General features: G+C 45.1%; 1 protein-coding gene and 1 non-coding gene across 2 annotated transcripts; one reads left to right on the top strand and one right to left on the bottom strand.

Annotated features, from left to right (window-relative positions):
* The first annotated feature begins 700 nt into the window (after positions 1 to 700).
* Positions 701 to 7,531, top strand: RPUSD2 (RNA pseudouridylate synthase domain containing 2). Its single transcript, XM_015415332.1, has 3 exons — positions 701 to 1,209; positions 3,441 to 3,737; positions 5,636 to 7,531. The coding sequence occupies exons 1-3, from the start codon at positions 709 to 711 to the stop codon at positions 6,404 to 6,406; spliced, it is 1,569 nt and encodes a 522-aa protein (XP_015270818.1). The 5' UTR covers positions 701 to 708; the 3' UTR covers positions 6,407 to 7,531.
* An 11,379-nt stretch (positions 7,532 to 18,910) lies between these two features.
* Positions 18,911 to 18,992, bottom strand: TRNAS-GCU. The gene has a single exon. It is a non-coding gene; the product is annotated as a tRNA-Ser (tRNA).
* Positions 18,993 to 19,341: the final 349 nt, after the last annotated feature.

Genomic DNA, 19,341 nt, shown 5'->3' with positions numbered 1-19,341 from the left:
GGACAGCCATCTTTCGCAATGATTGCGATTAGGGCCGTCTGACCGCTCTTTGGGTTTTTTGTTTTTTTTAAAAAAGCTTTCGGTTTGAGCGCTTGGGCAAACATGCGCTTAATAAAGCCATTATTAAATGTTATTTTTATGTTCATTTCTCTGTTTAAAGATAACAGCAGCCGCCCCATGACTGACAGGATCGCCTGGAGGGACTCAGTGTGGTGGAGGCTCCCTGCAGCAGCCCTCTTGGCTGGTCTTCCTTTTCCCGCCCCTCCGGGGCTGGTCGGGCAGGCGGCTTGCTGGAGCTGTCATATTATATTTAAACAGAGAAATGAACATAAAATAACGTTTAATAATGGATTTAGTAAGCATATGCTTGCTCAAGCGCTCAAACCGGAAGCTTTTTTAAAAATAAAAAAGAAACAGGGCGATTTTCCTTAGGAGCCCACAAGCGAGCGGGTGGTGGAAGAGAGGGGCCGGCTGCATGTAATCAGCCTAACCCAAAGAAAAATGTTCCCGATTAAATTAAAGCGGGAACAAAGTGGAAGGTGGAACTACCTTCCGGTGTGACCACAGCCTTGGAGAAGCAGGGCTCAGCCTCTTCCTTGTCGCTTACCTTCTCCGTCACGAAGGCAGAGCTGGCGGGGTTGGTCCAGGGGGCAGGGTGTCACGGAGGCGCCAAGTCTTGGCAGGGCAGGCGGGGGAAGGTTGTAGGGCATGCTGCTCTTGCTGCAGCCGGAGCGGCGCTGGAGGCTTCTGTCCCTCGTGGCTGCCTGGGGGGCGCACCGCGGCTCCCCGGCTGCTCTGACCCGCGCAGGCATGGCGGAGAAGCCGCTCTCCGAGCCCTCGATCGATCTAAGCGGCTCGCCTCCACCCGTGAAGCGGCGGCGGCGGCGGCTGGCGCAGGAGAAGGCGGCTGGCTTGCCGGAGGCGGGCGAGTCGAGATACGTGCCCCCTCCAAAGAAGCGGAATCTCGGTTTCACAGAGGCTCACTTCGCCGAAACCAGCTACTACTTCGAGGGAGGCCTGCGTAAGGTGTGGCCCTACTACTTCGACTTCCAGACCTACTGCAAGGGGCGCTGGGTGGGCAAGAGCCTCCTGGACGTCTTCAGCAACGAGTTCCGCTCCCAGCCCCTCGAGTACTACCGAGCTGCGGCCCGCGCCGGCCGTCTCCGCCTCAACGAGCAACCCGTGCGGGACCTCAGCGTCGTGCTCAAGGCGAGTTCAAACAGCTCATAGCCCGACCCTTCGGTTCACAGAAAATGCGACTCTCATCCGTGAAAACCAATTTTAAAAGATAGCATATATATATTTAAAAAGACCCAACTAACAGCAGAGTACCCTTCAAACCAGTAGAATGAAGAGGTGATTTACCTGTTCCTGGACTGTAGATTTCTGAGTGTGGTGTAGATGCCGCATGTCTCAATCCTTCCTTAACGAAGGTACAAAGACAGTGCGTGCAGAAAGCTAGCATGTCAGGAATACATTCACTTGATAATAGGATTTCCCCATCTTCTTCCAGGAAAATGCAGACTGGGTTGCGGGGTGGGACTGCAGATGCAGCAGCAACACTGGGGGATGCAAAATTTATTTTTTCTATTGGCCTTTTTAAAGTAAAAAAATTCAGTTCAGATTCTTCTTTTCCCCATATTTGCTGCTTTCCCAGCCAGGAATTGTGAGTGGTAGATGGGGAAGGGCTAATCTACTCTACTTATGGTTTTGCTTTTCTCACTGATGCTTCAAAGCAGATTTCAGGAATTAGGGAAACAATGAAATAAAGAAAGCACTATAAATATACTGTAAACAGTACAGCAACTGGATTACAATAGTCACAAATAATGCAGTACAAGTGAGATAATACAATAATCAAAGCAATAAACTAGGACCCTATTCCATCAGGAAAGCATCCCTCCTAGCCCAGTTCCCTTTGCTGCAGCCCTATTCCTTTTATAAAAATGCCTTCCTGAACACTTTCATTTAAAATTATTCTGGGGAAATAGAAGTGTGATAGCTTTCTTGACCCTTCTTCAGCAAGCCATTCCACTAAATGGCCGCAACAGAAACTGCTTGGGTATGGGCAGCCACTGATTTCACCCATTTGTGGGGTGGCACCTTTAGAAGACTTGGATCAGAGGAATGCAGTTGATGCAGTGGGGCATGTTGGGAGAGAACCCTGGTATCTAGTTTTCCATGCCAATAATCTTTTTCTCTCTGGGGATCAGACATATAATCCCACACTTGTGAAGTGACACAGTTGGGCACCAGTTTTACTACCCGGTCCCCCAGTTATAGAGAAATGGGATTCTAGGGGGTGAGCTGCAGTGGAAGGGGGAAGCAGGCAAGTCGTGTCCTGTGAACTTTGTGTCACTCACAGTAATTTGGATCCAACCAATGGAATGTAGGGGCAATGTAAGCTGCCATTTCCATGCCCCCCCCCCTTTTTATGGGGCTTGAGCTGACCACATGTTTGTACAAAGAGGTGGGGAAGGGCTGCAAATGATGAAATCTTTGTAAGGTTCAGGAGATGGGAAAGAGGCCTGAGTCTGATAGAGAAAGCTCCAAGGTTAAAATGAATGATGTGCCAAGGGGATCCACATAGGAAAGACAAAACCAGGATGATGGTGTTTTTGCTGAAGTTGTGTGCTTATGGTATGATCCATATTCTTAAAGGAGTAGGGTGAGCAGTGACAAAGTCTTACTTCTTGTACTTATTTTCCAAAATTTTCTTGTTTTTGTTAACACCCTGCTCTGTGTCTTCAAATGTTCTGGAATGCTAATATCCCCAAGTAAGAATTAGTTGAGTCCCCCTTGCTTGCCTATTTCATGTGATGTGAGAATAAAAATTGTCACAAGGATAAAAAGAAACTGCATTTCATACAAATGTAAATGGAATTTATGGCTTCCTCTATTATGGAAGCTTGCTGAGCAATCTTGGGCCTGTCACATATTCTCAGCCTGATCTACATCACAAGATTGTTGTGAGGATAAAATGGAGGAGAGAAGAACAAGGTAAACTGCTTTGGGTCCCCATGGGGGAAAAAGCAGGGTATAAATGGAGTGAATAAATGAATGAAAGGCGATAGCATCTGAAAGGGTTGTTTCCCCTCCTCTGAATTTTAAAGGTCTGGATGGCTTTTGAGTTCAGGCCTCTTTGAAAGCTTCTTCAGTGATTTGTTTTAGATCCAGGTATATAATTTCAGAGGTGAATATACAAGTTGGTTAACTCCTTCTCTTGACCATTCAGATCATAGACTTTTAGCTGACACAGGGTGATAGATATATTGATATTACACTAAATTTCCTTTCTGGTGTTTTTCCTAGCTTTCCTCTGTTTCCTCTGTTTAGTTTAACTTTCCTCTGTTTACTATGTGGAGTTAACCATAAATTCCACAAACAGGCTATTCCTGAAAATTCTCTGCTATTATGAATATAAATTGTATTGCTTACAGAATAATGACTTTCTGCGAAACACAGTGCATCGCCATGAACCCCCAGTCACAGCACAGCCAATTGAGTTTCTGGAAGAAAATGAGGAAGTTGTAGTTGTGGACAAGCCCTCATCCTTACCAGTCCATCCATGTGGCAGATTTCGGCATAACACTATCATCTTTATTTTGGGTAAAGAGCATAACCTGAAAGAGCTGCACACGATTCATCGGCTTGATCGCCTGACCTCAGGTGTCCTCATGTTTGCCAAATCTGCAGATGTGTCCAAGCGGATTGATGAGCAGGTTCGAGAACGACAGGTGAAGATCAAATGTTGTTTTTTCCTTCGATATGCTTGCTTGTTTTTCTTGTAATGGGCACAGTAAAAGTTACCCTCGAATATAAGGTTCAGATAGTTGAGGGAAGCCCAGCTGGGCTGCCGGCAAAGCTCTCAGTCCACTGGCCTCTCATGGAAGTGCTGATTGTGTGAATTTGTACCACTGCCTGGGGAACAAATGTGCAGTCAGTTCCATTTTTCAGATTTGCAGCCCCTTAAATAAGAGCTGCTCTTATTGTACAAATTGCTATGTTTGTACATCCCCCCTCCGCCTCACATGTGAGGCAACAACAGGCCTTCCTGGTTGGTTGCTGCATGAAACAGGAAACCAGATTAGATGGACCATTGGTCTGATACAGCACAGTTGCTTTTAGGTTGTTATGCTTTATGAAATTGGTGCTTCCCTGCAGTGTCAACAGTGTTTTAAACCTGCCAGCAGGCCCACCTCCATAAGTAAGCAGGAACAGGCTCCTGTCTCATCATCATTCTGTGTATGGCTAGCCTGGTGATATCATATATTTTTCACTTTCAGATTCTAAAACTTGATTAGAGGATGAGAAACTTGCTGGACTTTAAAAATTAAAATGGCACATTAACTTCCTTGCTGCTGTACTTTACAGCCCTGCAAATATTAGAAGATATGCATGAGTGTGTCTGAGGGGGAAAGAATGTGAAGTCAACTCGTAAGAACGGCACTGGAAAAGCACAATGCCTACATTTAGAATGTGGTTGGCTAGTATGCCTGCATTCATCTCCTTTATATTGGCTGTAAAAATTGAATGTCAAATGTCAGAATGCTAACAATTCCCATGGGATGGGATCCATTAATTATTGGTAGCTGATGGTGCAGACTGCTGCTAGAATGCCAAGGGGGAAAGGACAGTGACTTGGATGGAGTACAGGAATTCTGCTCCTTGGTCATTAGTTTACTTACAGCTGCTGTGACAGATAGTTCTCATTTGTTTTGGTCATTGCCTCAGCTGTAGGTAGACTGTAGTAGAGCTGGTGGCTTAAAGGAATGTCACCATTGCCTAATTAATTATGTATATTACAGCTATGTATGTTCTTTTTTCCAGCCTTTTCACTATGTTATCTAATTGGTGCTGCGTAGGGTTCATAGAATGAGCCTAGTTCTGATGGTAGTATTTGGTTTTTTGATATAATTTTACTATTATCAATTGGGTCCAGCAGAGGAGGGAATGTATCTTCCCCACCTCCATAGTCCTACTGCTGCCCAAAATACCCCCTTGAAATGCTGCTGCTGGGGAAAGGGAACCCCTCTCAGTAACAGCATGAAAGGGGAATTGGTGACCCCTCCCCTGCCAATATATGGAAATCCTCCACAGGATCCAAGCCATAGGGGTGCATGGATAGCCATCAAAGCTAGTAATGTGAAAATAAGTATTTATTTCAATTTAAAGTGTAATTTATACCATGAATGCCAACTGAATATACAAATATTCTTAGCCGTTAAATTGATTAGTGTTTTTCCCCCCTGTGGTGCTTCAAAAGCCAATCAGATACAGACCGCGGTGTTTTTGTTTACTTTCATGTTTAAGTTTTCAGTAGTGCGTAAATGGGATACAAGGTAGGTTTTCAGACAACAGGATAATTGCAGAGGGTAGCAATGTTTGTCTGTAGTAGAACAGCTAGATTAATCCAGTAGCACCCTAGAGACCGGCAAGAGTTTTCAGGGTATAAATTTTCGAGAGTCTCCCTTTGTCAGATATAAGTAGCCTAAGGAAACCAAGCAAGCAGTGCTGTAGGTAGTGGTACCCTAAAATACCCTAAAAGTTTATTGTTGCTGACACTTGTATCCTAGATCCTGAATTGATGTTGATTCTTGCTTTCTCTCTTTCTCCCCCCCCCCCAAAAAAAAAGCTGGAAAAGGAGTATGTGTGCCGTGTGCTTGGAGAGTTTCCAGAAGCTGAGGTGACCTGTGAAGAACCCATCCTGGTGGTTTCCTACAAAGTGGGGGTGTGTCGAGTGGACCCCAAGGGTAAAGCCTGCAAAACAGTCTTCCAGAGGCTCAGTTACAATGGGAAGACTAGTGTGGTGAAGTGTTTTCCGTACACTGGGCGTACCCACCAGATTCGCGTCCATCTGCAGTTTCTGGGACACCCTATCATCAATGACCCCATCTACAATGCAGGTGTCTGGGGACCTGCAAAAGGTAAAGGTGGCAATATTAACAAAACGGACGAAGAGCTGCTTCGGGCACTGGTGGAAGAACACATATCGAAAGAGAGTGGGGCTATATTGGACATTGCTGAGGAAGATCTTAAATCAATTGTAGGAGATAAAGAACATGGTAGTCCAGGGAACTGTGTGAAGCCTGCACAGTTCAGCCCTATAAGCACCAATTCTTGCAGAACTGAAGAATCAAAGAGTGAAAATGAAGGTGGAACATCAATGTGTACTCAGAATTCTGCCCTCCAGTTACAGGCTCATGAGTCAGAGAATGGAGAAACTTGCACAAGTGAGCACCAGGTTGAAAAGGATCATTTATGTAGAGAATGCAAGATAGTGAGGCCAGACCCGTCACCCAAAGATCTGGTGATGTATCTCCATGCCTTGCGCTACAAAGGAGCAGACTTTGAATACTGCTCCAAGATGCCTAAATGGGCACAGGACAACTGGGAAGAGACCTGAGATTATAATGTTTTGTTAAGACTTGAGTTTGTATGTGGCAAGAATGTTTCCCTCAAACGCTTGTTTTTATCATCCGGTAATCACTGGCTGTGTTGAATAGTGGAGGAGGAGGAGGAAGACCTTTTTTAATTTGTTTGTGGAAGCCACTGATAACAGTGAATGTCCTGCAAACTAGCTTTTGCAGTATGATTTATTTATTTATTTTGCAAAATTTATACCCCACCCTTCTGCCCTTGTAAGGGCCACAAAGGCAGCTAACAAACTAAAACATAATAAAATCACATCTTAAAACCATCAAAACCAACCAAAGGACATGTGATTAAAACAGATTAAAATCACAGTTAAAATGCATAGAAAAACAACTTTTGAAACATTGGGCAAAAAGGAGGGATCACTGAGGGAATGCCAAGCGAAATGGCTGGCAGATGCTAGCAACACAAGGGGTCAGACGAATTTTCCTGGTGAGAGAATTCCAGAGCTTTAGGACCACAGCCGAGAAGGCCCTCTCCCAGGCTGCCACCCGCCTCATCTCAGGAGGTGGGGACACCTGGAACAGAGCCTTGGAAGATGACTGCATTGGTCGGGTAGATTCATGAGGGAATAGGTGGTCCTTCAGGTTTTGCCTTGCATATTTTTACCTATATTCATTATTTACAAAATGCCTACAACTGGCATGTTATCTCTGTATATAAGAGCTAGTGGAATGTTAAAGTCTCTAATCATAGCTTGTGTCAACAGATTTCATATAATAATTTGGTACTTCATTGCTTTCTTTCTGTCTCAATCACCTGATGAACTTATCTCAGTTCTGTCCACCAGTGAGCACTTAGATTTACTCAGCCTAGGAAGAATTCCATCCTGTAGTTCACAGCCCGTCTTTTTATGAACTTGGTCTTTGGCCTTACTCCATGTGTATACTTAGCTTCAACAGTGTACAAAGCAGATGTCAAAACACAGAAGAAGCATAGTTTTGGCCCAAAAGATTTAGGATCTCATTCAGTTCAGAACTAATCAAACTGGACTGTTCAGAATCTAAATAGTCTCAGATCTACATTTCACTTGAAACCTTCAGTTTAATAAAATTAAACTTTGTTTTCTTACTTTGATTTACCTTGTAAATGAGTCCCCCCCATATTTATCCTGTTTTATACTGAATTTCATGGTTTTTGTTTTACGTTCTGCCATGTCCCATCCTTTCTGCCACCCATTGCTGTGTCTGAGTAGGACATCTAGTCCCTCACTTAAGCCACAGTCTCACTTAGGGATGACAAAGATGATAAGCTTTCTGTGTGCAAGGAAGATAATACTGCAGTGCTTACTTGATCACAGAATTAAATATGTGTGCTGCCTCTACTAGGGTTACTACGTTGCTGCCAAGAGGTGCAGCTTCCGACCTTCCATTGCAAAAGGAAATGGGGCAGCCTCAGCCAGCCCTGCCCACCTGTTCCCTTGGCAGTTGTATTATCCACTCTCCTCCCTTCCTTGCTCTGGGAAGCAGAGCATTAAATCAGGTGGGAGTAGATGACTGGAACAGATATGAGGGGCCATGGCTGCTTTGTCTCCCTCTGTATCAGAATGTGTAAAGGAGGTCAAGACTAGGATCTGGGAAACCCAGGTTTAAATCACTACTCTGCTGTGGAAGTTTGTTGGGTGACCTTGGGCCAGTCACAGTCTCAGCCTAAGCTAGTTTGCAGCATGGTTGTTGTGGGGATAAAATGGAGGAGGGGAGATCAGTGTTGTAGACTGCTTTGGGGCTCCATTGCAGAGAAGAGCACAGTAAAGGTGAAGTGTCGTCACATCACAACCAACTTAGGTAAACCCATGAAGTTCCACCTCATGGGATTTTCAATGCAAGAAATAAGCAGATGTGGGTTGACCTTGCCTTCCTCTGCATCGCAGCTTCAGTCTTCCTTGATGGTCTGCCATCCAAGTACTACTGTTCTGCTGCTTTGTTCTTGGATCACTGCACATTCTCATTCCAGTAGATTAATTGTACAAGAGAGCTCACTGAATGGTTGTAATGATAGTTAACCTGTGGAGCAGATTTGCCCGGTGGGAGCCTTTCACTGCCAGCTTCACTGCTTTCAAAATCTGTGTAATGATGGAGCCATCCTGGCCTCTTAGCAATCGTTTGTGGTTATTATTATATCTGAAGTCTTTTACGAAGAACTGAACCTGTTCCAATAATACACGTATCAGAATGTTTTCGTAATCATTTGGGCATGGTCTGTGTGCTTGAAAATGCCAGAAATATGGACCCAGCAAATGCAGTGGTGTGTTTCGTGCTCTTTACCTGAAACTTCTGAGTGACTCACAATACACTTACATAATTACCATGGAAAGTGGGAGGGGAATTATATTATTTTCCTGCAATAAACCACTGGGTTAGAACGGATAAGAGGAAGTACTTCTTCACCCAAAGAGTGATTAACACTTGGAATTCACTGCCACAGGAAGCGGTGGCGGCTAGAAGCATGGACGGCTTCAAAAGGCAATTAGATAAGCATATGGAGTAGAGGTCCATCAGTGGCTATTAGCCACAGGGTATAGATGGGGACTCTGGGGCAAGTGATGCTCTGTCATCTTGGTGCTTGGGGGGGTCAACAGTGGGAGGGCTTCTAATGTCCTGGCCCCACTGGTGGACCTCCTGATGGCACTGGTATTTCTGGCCACTGTGTGACACAGAGTGTTGGACTGCATGGGCCTTTGGCCTGATCCAACATTGGCATCTCATGTTCTTATGGGCTTTTTGGATTCTGAGGCAATGTCAAACACTGTCAATACAAGTAATAATTCCATATGAGCTTTCTGGATTCTGTAAAGCAAGAAGAAATACATTTTAAAATTTTCTGACAGAGAGACTTGCTGGTCATGAAATGGGATCCCTTAATGAACTGTGACTTAGTTAAACTGGAAACAATACATAGGCAATATTTTTCATAGTAAAAATGAAAAATAAATCCTCAGTAGATACAAGGTCCTATCCGTTCTGAGTAACTGGAAAGAGAATGGCATGTGATGTCTGGTGTTAACTGTTTAGAAGTACACACAAGCAAAACGTGGTCTGAATTTTATTTATATGTATTTATTTATATATTAGATTTATACCACACCCTCCCCGCCGAGGCAGGCTCAGGGCAGCTTACATAAAATATAATTTAAAACAGTTTAAAAACACATAAAATCTTAAGTGCTATAGTACATTCCTATGTGATGGCAATCATAATCCAGTATTTACAAAACAGGAGTCAGTATAGACATAGTTGATGAAAAAGATCCCAGGGGAGCTATGATCAAGATGTTAAATGTGATCAAATGCCTGGTGGAAGAGCTCTCTCTTGCAGGCCCTGCAGAATTGAAGTAAGTTCCGCAGGGCCTTGGTGTCCTCAGGGAGCTCCTTCCACCAGCGTGGAGCTGCCACAGAAAAGGCCCTAGCCCTGGTGATGGCCAGTCTGGCCTCTTTAGGGCCATGGAGCACTGAACATTGCGCTCTCTGGAGAGTGCAGATTAGGAAACACTGAAGTTGCAGTGTAAAAACTAACTGAAAATGTTCATTCTGTGTTGTCGTAATGGGGGGGAGAAACTACAATTCTGAAAGGTGTTTAGGGTCATTTCTTAAGTCTACATATGTGGACATAATGTTTGTATTTCTAATCGCTGCACATTAAAAACGTGTAACAGAGAACATACAGGAAAGGCTATTTTAAAAAGATCGGGGTGTGCCAGTTTGGGGTAGTGGTGGACTCTAATCTGGGAGAACTGAGTTTGATTCCCCACTCTTCCACTCACAGCTGCTGGATGACCTTGGGCAAGGCATAGTTCTGTCAGAGGTGTTCTTGAAAAAGTGCAGTTTCTGTCAGAGCTCTCTCAGCCCCACCTACCTCACAGGAAAGAATTTCAGACAGACGATATAATCCGGAAGAGGAACAGTTCCGAAACGGTTTCTGGTCTGTCATTTCAGACAGAACCGTTTTAGAACCAGTTCCCTACCGGAATATATTTGTAATTTCACACACACACGCTTCTGTCCCGTTTAGGAAACGGGGCTGGAGCGTTTTACCTGTCAACCACTTCCAAGTAGTCTTCAGTTTCCTCTCCCGGTTCCAATGCACTTTTTCCCGCCATTTTTCGCCCGTGCAGGCGATCTCCGGATTTTTTTTTAAAAAAAACGTTCGCTTTAAAATAAAAATAAAATATTTTAAAAAAAAAAAATATAATGCTATTCCGTTATAGTGCTATAAAGCTATAAAGCAAACGTTCCAAAAAAAAAAAAAAAAGCTGGAGATTGCCCGCACGGGTGAAAAACGGCGGGAAAAAGTGGTGCAGTCTGAAATGGCAATCCACTTCAGATCCAGCTCTTTACCAGAAGGGGAAAGCCATGTCTGAAATGGCAGCCCTATACCGGTTTACTCCACGACGGATCAAAAACGGCTTCAAACCGGCTTCAAAAGGGTAATGTGAAATTCACAAGGGTGTCTGTTGTGGGGAGGGAAAGGGAAAGGAGTTTGTAAGTCGCTCTGAGACTGAGTGAAGGGTGGGGTTTAAATCCAATCTCCTCCTCCTCTTTACATTTGTGAAGAAAGCATAAAAGGGGGTGGTTTTGCAAAGAAAACAGAATCAAAAGGACATATAATGTTTTAAATAAAATAGTACTATTAATTCACAGGAACATTCATAGGGGTAAAAAAGCTCCTTCCAAAATACGCAACCACTAGAACTGATAGGTAGTGAGTTGAGCTGTTCATTCATACAGTTTAGTTTACAGGGTGTTGTGATGTGTTAATTGGTTTTTAAAGGGACTAGGAACTAATAAGTGTATGAAAGAAACAACATTTAATGGCTAGTAGTCTTACTAGCGCTGACCTTGATGGCCCTGGCTACCCCGATCTTGGAAGCTAAGCAGGGTCAGCCCTGGTTAGTACTTAAATGGGAGACCACAAACTAAGTCCATGGTTGCTATGCAGAGGCAGGCAATAGCAAACCACATCCCAATGTCTCTTGTCTTGGAAACCCTACAGGGTCACCATAATACATCTGCGACTGGACTGCAGTGCACTTTCCTCCACCACCAGTCTTAATACTCAAAACTACAATATCCATGTTTGGAGGCAGCCTAGCAGAGGGATGTTTGGAATTCACAACAGGAAGCTGTAAAATCTCTAAGATGGCTCATCTCTAAGAGATGAAGGAGTAGCTATAACTCTTATAGAGGGAAGTGGATTAGGACTGGCTACTGAGAGGATGCCAAACAATATTGCCTGCCTGGTAAAGTCTAGAGGCCACAGGAGGAAGGTTGCAGGCCGAATGCATCTGAGGGATTATAGATTTTTATATGTAAATGCTATAAGTGTCCGAGGTAAAATGGTGGTGACAGAGGAGAACATAGACATTGTGGGCATTTGTGAAACTTGGTGGGATGAGGATAATCTGTGGGATACAGTGATTCCTGGATATAAAATCTGTCGGAATAATAGGGAGGGAAGGGTAAGAGGTGGAGTGACTCTATATCAGAGAGGATTTACAGTAGCTTTTATGGGGGTTAGTTTCTTTTGGTTTACTTTGTAAGCTGCCTGGAACAGCTTGTCCGGAGAAGTGGCATAGAAATTTTATAAGTAAATAAAATGGGTGTAACTCTGTTTATGATTGCATTGTTATTGAGCTAAAAGATATATGGTAGCAGAAAAGTTGCTTTTAATTGTGTGTGCAATAATTGCAGGTTAGGGAACACTTTGAGTAATTGTGCATGTGAGTGTCTTAGTTTCCACTTCTCCCATGAACAATGCCAGGGGAACAATGAGATACCAGCTAGCTCTACCCTGTCTCCAGTGAAGCCTGCTAAGCATCCAGCAGGTAGCCTACACCAGCAACAAACAGTTTTTAACACCACTGATTCCCAACCTCCTTGGTATGGTGACCCACAAGTCCAGATTTACTTGGTATGGTGACCCATTCCAAGGCTCGCCCAAGGGTTTTTGGTGCTCTATGGCAAACTATGACTTTGCCATTCATCTAGTTCACATTCCATTTTCTAGTGGCTAACCAGATGTTTTTGAGAAATCAACAAACATTACACAAAGGGCACAGCTGCCCCTACTATGAACCCCAAGCAAGTAGCATTCCAACATCCACGGCCTTTGCTTATGGAGGTTACATTCCAGCCTTTGACTACCCTCTCCTCTTTCATTACTCTCTCTAGTCCCACCTAAGTTTCCAAGAAGCTCACTCTAGTAAGCATCAGGACACATTTTACTTTATGAACATGTATATGAAGTAAAGAAAAACATTCGAAGTAATATATGACATGGGACGGAAGGCAGCATGTATAGCCCGATCTCATCAGATCTTGGAAGCTAAGCAGGGTCAGTACTAGAAAGAGAGACCACCAAGCAAGACTGCAGAGGAAGGCAATGGCAAACCACCTCTGCCTCTCACTTGTCTTGAAAGCCCCTCAGTGGGATTGTCATAAGTCGGTTGAGACTTGAGGGCACTTTAGGTATGTATACAATATATGACAAGGAAGATAACATTTCAAGGGCCAGATCTTGGTCTGTATTATAAACTGGGCTTGAGGCAGCTCCTTCTCAAAACAGTGATTTCTGTTATTCAGCTCAGAACACAACAACCAACCCACCAACACACCCCATTTATATACAGTCAAGAGCAGTCAAAACCACACCTCCTAAAACAGTAATAACCAATCATAATAAACACTACAGAATACCTTATTTGCATTTCCAGCTTCACTCTAGTCTTCCCTGATTGGTCTGCCAATTTAGGTAGCCAATCAGAGCAGGTGGTACATAATCCTAGCAAGCAATGGTATCTAATACAAGGCTCAGGCATTAACTGCATTCAATACAAATACCTATTCATATTGAGAACCAATAACAGTAATTCCCTCCAAAACTATGTCATCTCCTGATTGGCCTGCTACACTCTTAACAGCCAACCCAAAGGAAGATCTCAGGTTCCTTGCAGACTATGAAGCTTGGCAGGAAGGTCAGGCACAGTAACAATACATAACAGTTTCCAAAATACAAAACAGAGCAATGGAAAGGGCAGGGGCAATCATTTGGGAGGGCTGGCACGTGACCCACTTTCAGAGGCTTTGTGACACTTTGGGATCCTTACCCCCATGTTGGGAAACACTGCTTAACACCATGGATTGAACAAGGTGGTTATCTTTCCCTTCTTAACATATACTTGAAGAAGAGTTCTGCAGAACTCAAAAGTTGTGTCATTTTGCTTGGTTTTAATAAGAAGGTATTGTATTACTTTTCTTGGATTTTGCTTTGGACGGGTCTGGGTAAAAGTCGGATCTAAATGGATCCTCATGAATTTCATATGATTTTTACATTGAAACGAAATAAAACCACCATCATATTGTAGATCATGTGTTAGTCTACAAGGGGCACCACAAAAATCACGCATCCACAGATTTGTGGCACCACAACAGCGCAAAAACATGATTCCAAAGCACGGATCCTCATGAATTCATATGATTTTTACCAGGGGTCTTGTTGTAGAAAAAGAGCTGCCGGAGCTCATTAGCATAACTCATTAGCATAACTTATTTGCATATGCCACGCCCCCTGACATCACCGGAAGTGACAGAAGGCCACACCCCCTGACATCACCGGAAGTGTGTCAGAAGGCCCGGCTACTTACCCTCCTGCTTCATCCTCATTCCCAAACGGAATGAGGATCGAAGCAGAGGGCGGGGTAAAGAAGGGGGCGGGGCTTCACCACGTGACCGCCCCGCCCCCTAGAGGTTCTCTTCCGGAGCTCCGTACCTGAGAGCTCCCCCCCGACTAGAGCCCTGATTTTTACGCTGAAATGAAATAAAACCAACATCATACGGTAGACCATGTCTTAGACTATAGGCAGCACTCCAAAAATCATGCCCCCAGGAATTCGTGGCACAAAATTGCAAAAACATGGTTCCAGAGCATAGATCCTTGTGGATCCTCAGGGTTTTTCAATTGAGTAACCTGAAACACACCATCAAATCACATAACCTGTCCACAGCCACAGCTTGCACACAAAAAAATCACAGATCCACGGCTTTGTGGTGAATCCATTCTGCAAAAACAAGATTCTGAAGCACAGATCCTCATGGATGTTTGGGTTTTTTGTGTTGGGACACCCCAAACATAACATTAAATCCCATATCATGTCCATGGCCACAGCCTGCACCACAGAAATCACAGTGCAACGGCTCTGTGGCAACACCATGCTGCAAAAACATGGTTCTGAAGCACGGATCCTCATGGATCCTTATGATTTTTGCATTGGGTCACCCCAACATCACCATCAAATAATATGCCTTGTCCATGGCCACAGAATGCACCACATAAATCATATGTCCACAGCTCTGTGACGACACCATTCTACAAAAACATGGTTCCAAAGCACGGATCCTTGTGGATCCTCAGGGTTTTTCAATTGGGTCGCCCCAAGGTAAAGGTAAAGGTTCCCTTGCTCGAAAGCCAGTCGAATCCGACTCTAGGGTTGCGGTGCTCATCTCCGTTACAAAGCCGAAGAGCCAGCGCTGTCCGAAGACGTTTCCGTGGTCATGTGGCCGGCATGACTAAACACCAAGGCGCACGGAACGCTGTTACCTTCCCACCGAAGTGGTCCCTATTTATCTACTTGCAATTTCTTGCTTTCGAACTGCTAGGTTGACAGGAGCTGGAACTAGAGACAGGAGCTCACCCTGTCTTGCGGCACCCGGGTCTTGAACCACTGAACTACTGACCTTCCACAGCCTGCAGTTCAGCGTCTTAACCACTTGAGCCACCGCAGCTCCATGTCGCCCCAAACACACCATGAAATCACATAGCACATCCATGGCCACAACTTGCACCACAAAAATCACAGATGCTCAGCTTCGTGATGAATCCATTCTGCAAAAACATGATTCTAAAGCACGGATCCTTATGCATCGTTGGGATTTTCATGTTTGGACATCCCAAACATACCATTAAATCCCATATCATGTCCATGGCCACAGCCTGCACCACAAAAATCATGGTGCCACGCCTCTGTGGCAACACCATGCTACAAAAACATGGTTCTGAAGCACAGATCCTCATGGATCTACCCCGCCCTCCCAGCCAAGGCCGGCTCTGGGCGGCTTACATAAAATCAATACATAGTTTACAATAAAACATGAATATAAATCTAGATTAAAATAGTTCTAAAATCATTAGCTGTACAACATCGTAAAGTGTTAGTGATATTAATTCCAGATGGCTGCAATTATTCAGTTCATTCTTCTCACAGTCGGTTCTTCGGTCTTCTTTTAATTATCCTTCCAGCAGCTGAATCAAGCTGTTATTAAAAGTTCCGGGGGAACAAAGGACTCTCTCACCTTCAGCTCTCAGTTGTTAGCAGTGGTGGTTAACAGTGGTGGCGGCTCAAAAAGCCTGGTGGAAGAGCTCCGTTTTACAGGCCCTGCGGAATCGCCTTTTCTGGATGGGTTTGCACTCCCCCCTAAAGCAACACAGAACATAGCTTGGAGGTGCTGCTGGACCAGATCCACCTGTTGGATAAACAAGTGGTAGCAATGGCCAGCTGTGCCTTTCACCAGCTTCAGCCCTTCCTGGGAAGGGAAGGTCTGGCCACTGAAAGTTCTAGATTATTGAAATGTGCTCTATGTGTGATGGCCCTTGAAGGCTGCCTGGAAGCTACAGTTGGTACAGAATGTAGCCAGGATGTTGACGGGAGAGGGTCATATGGACTAATTCATTTAAGTCTTGTTCCTTCTACACTAGCTCCCAATTTGCTTCTGGACTCAATTCAAGGTGCTGGTATTGACCTTTAAGCCCTTCTTGAAGAAGAGTGCTAAAGGGCTCTTTGCCTGTGGCTCTTAGCCTAGGGACTCTTAGCCTAGGGGCTCTGTAAGAAGCCCAGGAAGAGCCAGAAAGCCAAGGCCCTAGTCTACTTGTGTTCCCAGTAAGGTAAGTAGACTTGAATAAGGAGAACTACATACATACAAAGGGTTTCACCATCAAATAATATGCCTTGTCCATGGCCACAGAATGCACCACAGAAATCATATGTTCACAGCTCCGTGGCGACACCATTCTACAAAAACATGGTTCCAAAGCACGGATCCTCATGGATCCTCAGGGTTTTTCAATTGGGTCACCCCCAAACACACCATCAAATCACATAGCACATCCACGGCCACAGCTTGCACCACAAAAATCACAGATCCACAGTTTTGTGGTGAATCCATTCTGCAAAAACATGGTTCCGAAGCACGAATCATGATGGATCCTCAGTGTTTCTGTGTTGGGTCACCATGTACTCACCATCAAATCACATATCATGTCCATGGGCACAGCTTGCACCACAAAAGTCATGGATGCATGGTTTCCTGGAAACACCGTGAAGCCAAAACATGGTGCTGGAGCATGGATCCTCATTGATTCTTGGGGGTTTTGTGTTGGAACACCCAAACATACCATTAAATCCCATATCATGTCCATAGCCACTACTTGCTCCACAGAATTCATGGATCCATGGCTTCGTGGCAACATGCTGCACAAACATCATTCTGAAGCACGGATCCCCATGGATCCTCAAGGCTTTTGCATTGGGTCACCATGAACACACCAACAAATCCCATCTCATGTCCATGGGCACAGGTTGCACCACAAAAGTCATAGTTCCACGGATTCGTGGCAACACCATAAAGCCACAACATGGTTCTGAAGCGGTAACGGCAGCGGCCACGTTCCCTCACCTCTCTGAGCCCCGGGGTGGTGGCCTTGGAGTCCTAGGGGCAAATTCCACCTCTCGCGTGTGATGGCCGAGCGGCCATCACACCCGAGAGGTCATTCTGGCTCCCCCAGGTCTTGTTAGGTGCTCTTTAAAAAGTTATGGCCGCTGGCGGCGGCAGGAGCGCTGGCAGCAGCGGCAACGCCGGGGGGGAGGGGCACGAAACGTTCCCTGCCTCTCTGAGCCCCGGGGTGCTGGCCTTGGAGTCCTAGGGGCAAATTCCCTCTTGCGTGAGGTCATTCTGGCTCCCCCAGGTCTTGTTGTTGTTGTTCAGTCGCACAGTCGAGTTCGACTTTTCGCGACCCCATGGACAAGATCTCGCCAGGCCCTCCTGTTTTCCGCCGTCCTCTGAAGTTTACTCAATTTCATGTTTGTTGCATCTATGACACTGTCTAACCATCTCATCCTTTGCCGTCCCCGTCTTCTTTGACCTTCAATCTGTCCCAGCATCAGGGTCTTCTCCAGTGAGTGCTCCCTTCTTATTTGGTGGCCAAAGTATTTGAGCTTCAGTTTCATTATCTGGCCTTCCAGGGAACAGTCAGGGTTGATTTCTTTGAGGATTGACTGATTTGATCTTCTTGCAGTCCAAGGGTCTCTCCAGAGTCTTCTCCAGCACCGTAGTTCAAAAGAATCTATTCTTCCGGCCTTCCTTATAGTCCAACTCTCGCAGCCATACATGACTACTGGGAATACCATTGCTTTGACCATGCGGACTTCTGTTGGCAGGATGATGTCTCTACTTTTTATTATGCTGTCTAGGTTTGCCATTTCTTTCCTCCCAAGAAGCAGGCGCTTAGCGGTGCAGCTCGGCCATCGCAAGCGAGAGGTCATTCTGGCTCTCCCAGGTCTTGTTAGGGGCTCTTTAAAAAGGTATGGCCTCTGGCGACGGCAAGAGCGCGCGAAACGTTCCCCCGCCTCTCTGAGCCCCGGGGTGGTGGTCTTGGAGTCCTAGCGGCAAATTCCACCTCTCGCGTGTCATTTGGCTCCCCCAGGTCTTGTTAGGGGCTCTTTAAAACATTATGGCCTCTGGCGGTGGCAGGAGCGCTAATGGCCGCGGCGACGGCGGGGAGAAACGTTCCCCCGCCTCTCCGAGCCCCGGGGTGGTGGCCTTGGAGTCCACAGCTGCGGATAATAAACTGAAGTTATCCTAAGGGCACATACAGAGCTTTATGGCTGTTACACTGGGAGCCCTCAATGTTCCTCCGGAAGCTATCCTGTCACTGAGAACCAGCATTTCTCAGTAAAGAGAGCGTTTATAGTATTAAATCTAAGACACATCAATCCTTTGGATTCACAGTAGAAGCATAGTACAGGAGCAGAAAATACCCAATCCCCCGACAAATGATGTTCTTGACTGTTATATTGTTTTTATTTACTGGAACGTTTCTTGGCAGTAGGAACTTGTGTGATTGCTTTGAACTTGACAAAGACGAATGCTGGATTAACGAAGAGCAGCGATGTTTCCCTCGTTATATCTAATTTCTTTTTATAGGCACAGCAGCCTTGAGAAATAAATTTATTCAGACTTTTTTTAGCGTTTATATTACAGCATTTATTTTTAGTAGTTTAGCAAACACCGACGTCTAAAGAAGAGTAAAAGGTTGCAAGCGTGCATTAAAAACACGCCAGCGAGTTGGTAAAGAAACTAGAAACCCCAATATATATTGTTATATAGGGAACGAGCTCCAGCGGCTGTTTAGTTTCCAGAAAAAGTAACGACGAGGATGGGATTCGAACCCACGCGTGCAGAGCACAATGGATTAGCAGTCCATCGCCTTAACCACTCGGCCACCTCGTCACAGAAACCTCGCTTCTCTCCAAGCCTAAAAGAAACTGCTACTGCCAAATCTGTACTCCAACTATACTTTTATTTATACGGATATGCGGTCTGTCCTTCAGATAATAAATGCAGGGCGCACTTAGAACCAGAGCAGTCAAGAATAACAACTCTGAGAATCCCGCGGATTGCTTTCTCGAGTCTTTTCTATCCTAGCGCCCTACAATTGCGGCCGAGGCGGAGCAGGCCTCCCTGCTTGGAGGCCTCCATGTTGTACGGAAAGTGGACGCTGCCATGATGTACGAGCAACCAATAGACTAGTCTCATTTCTACTGCACTCGGCGAGCATGCGCGCGGGCGGTTAGTTTGA

The sequence above is a fragment of the Gekko japonicus genome, unplaced genomic scaffold, assembly GCF_001447785.1.
Source record: "Gekko japonicus isolate JY-2015 unplaced genomic scaffold, Gekko_japonicus_V1.1 scaffold631, whole genome shotgun sequence".
Classification (NCBI taxonomy): domain Eukaryota; kingdom Metazoa; phylum Chordata; class Lepidosauria; order Squamata; family Gekkonidae; genus Gekko; species Gekko japonicus.
Note: the sequence above shows the minus strand (reverse complement) of the source record. Positions and strands in the feature narration are given on the sequence as shown.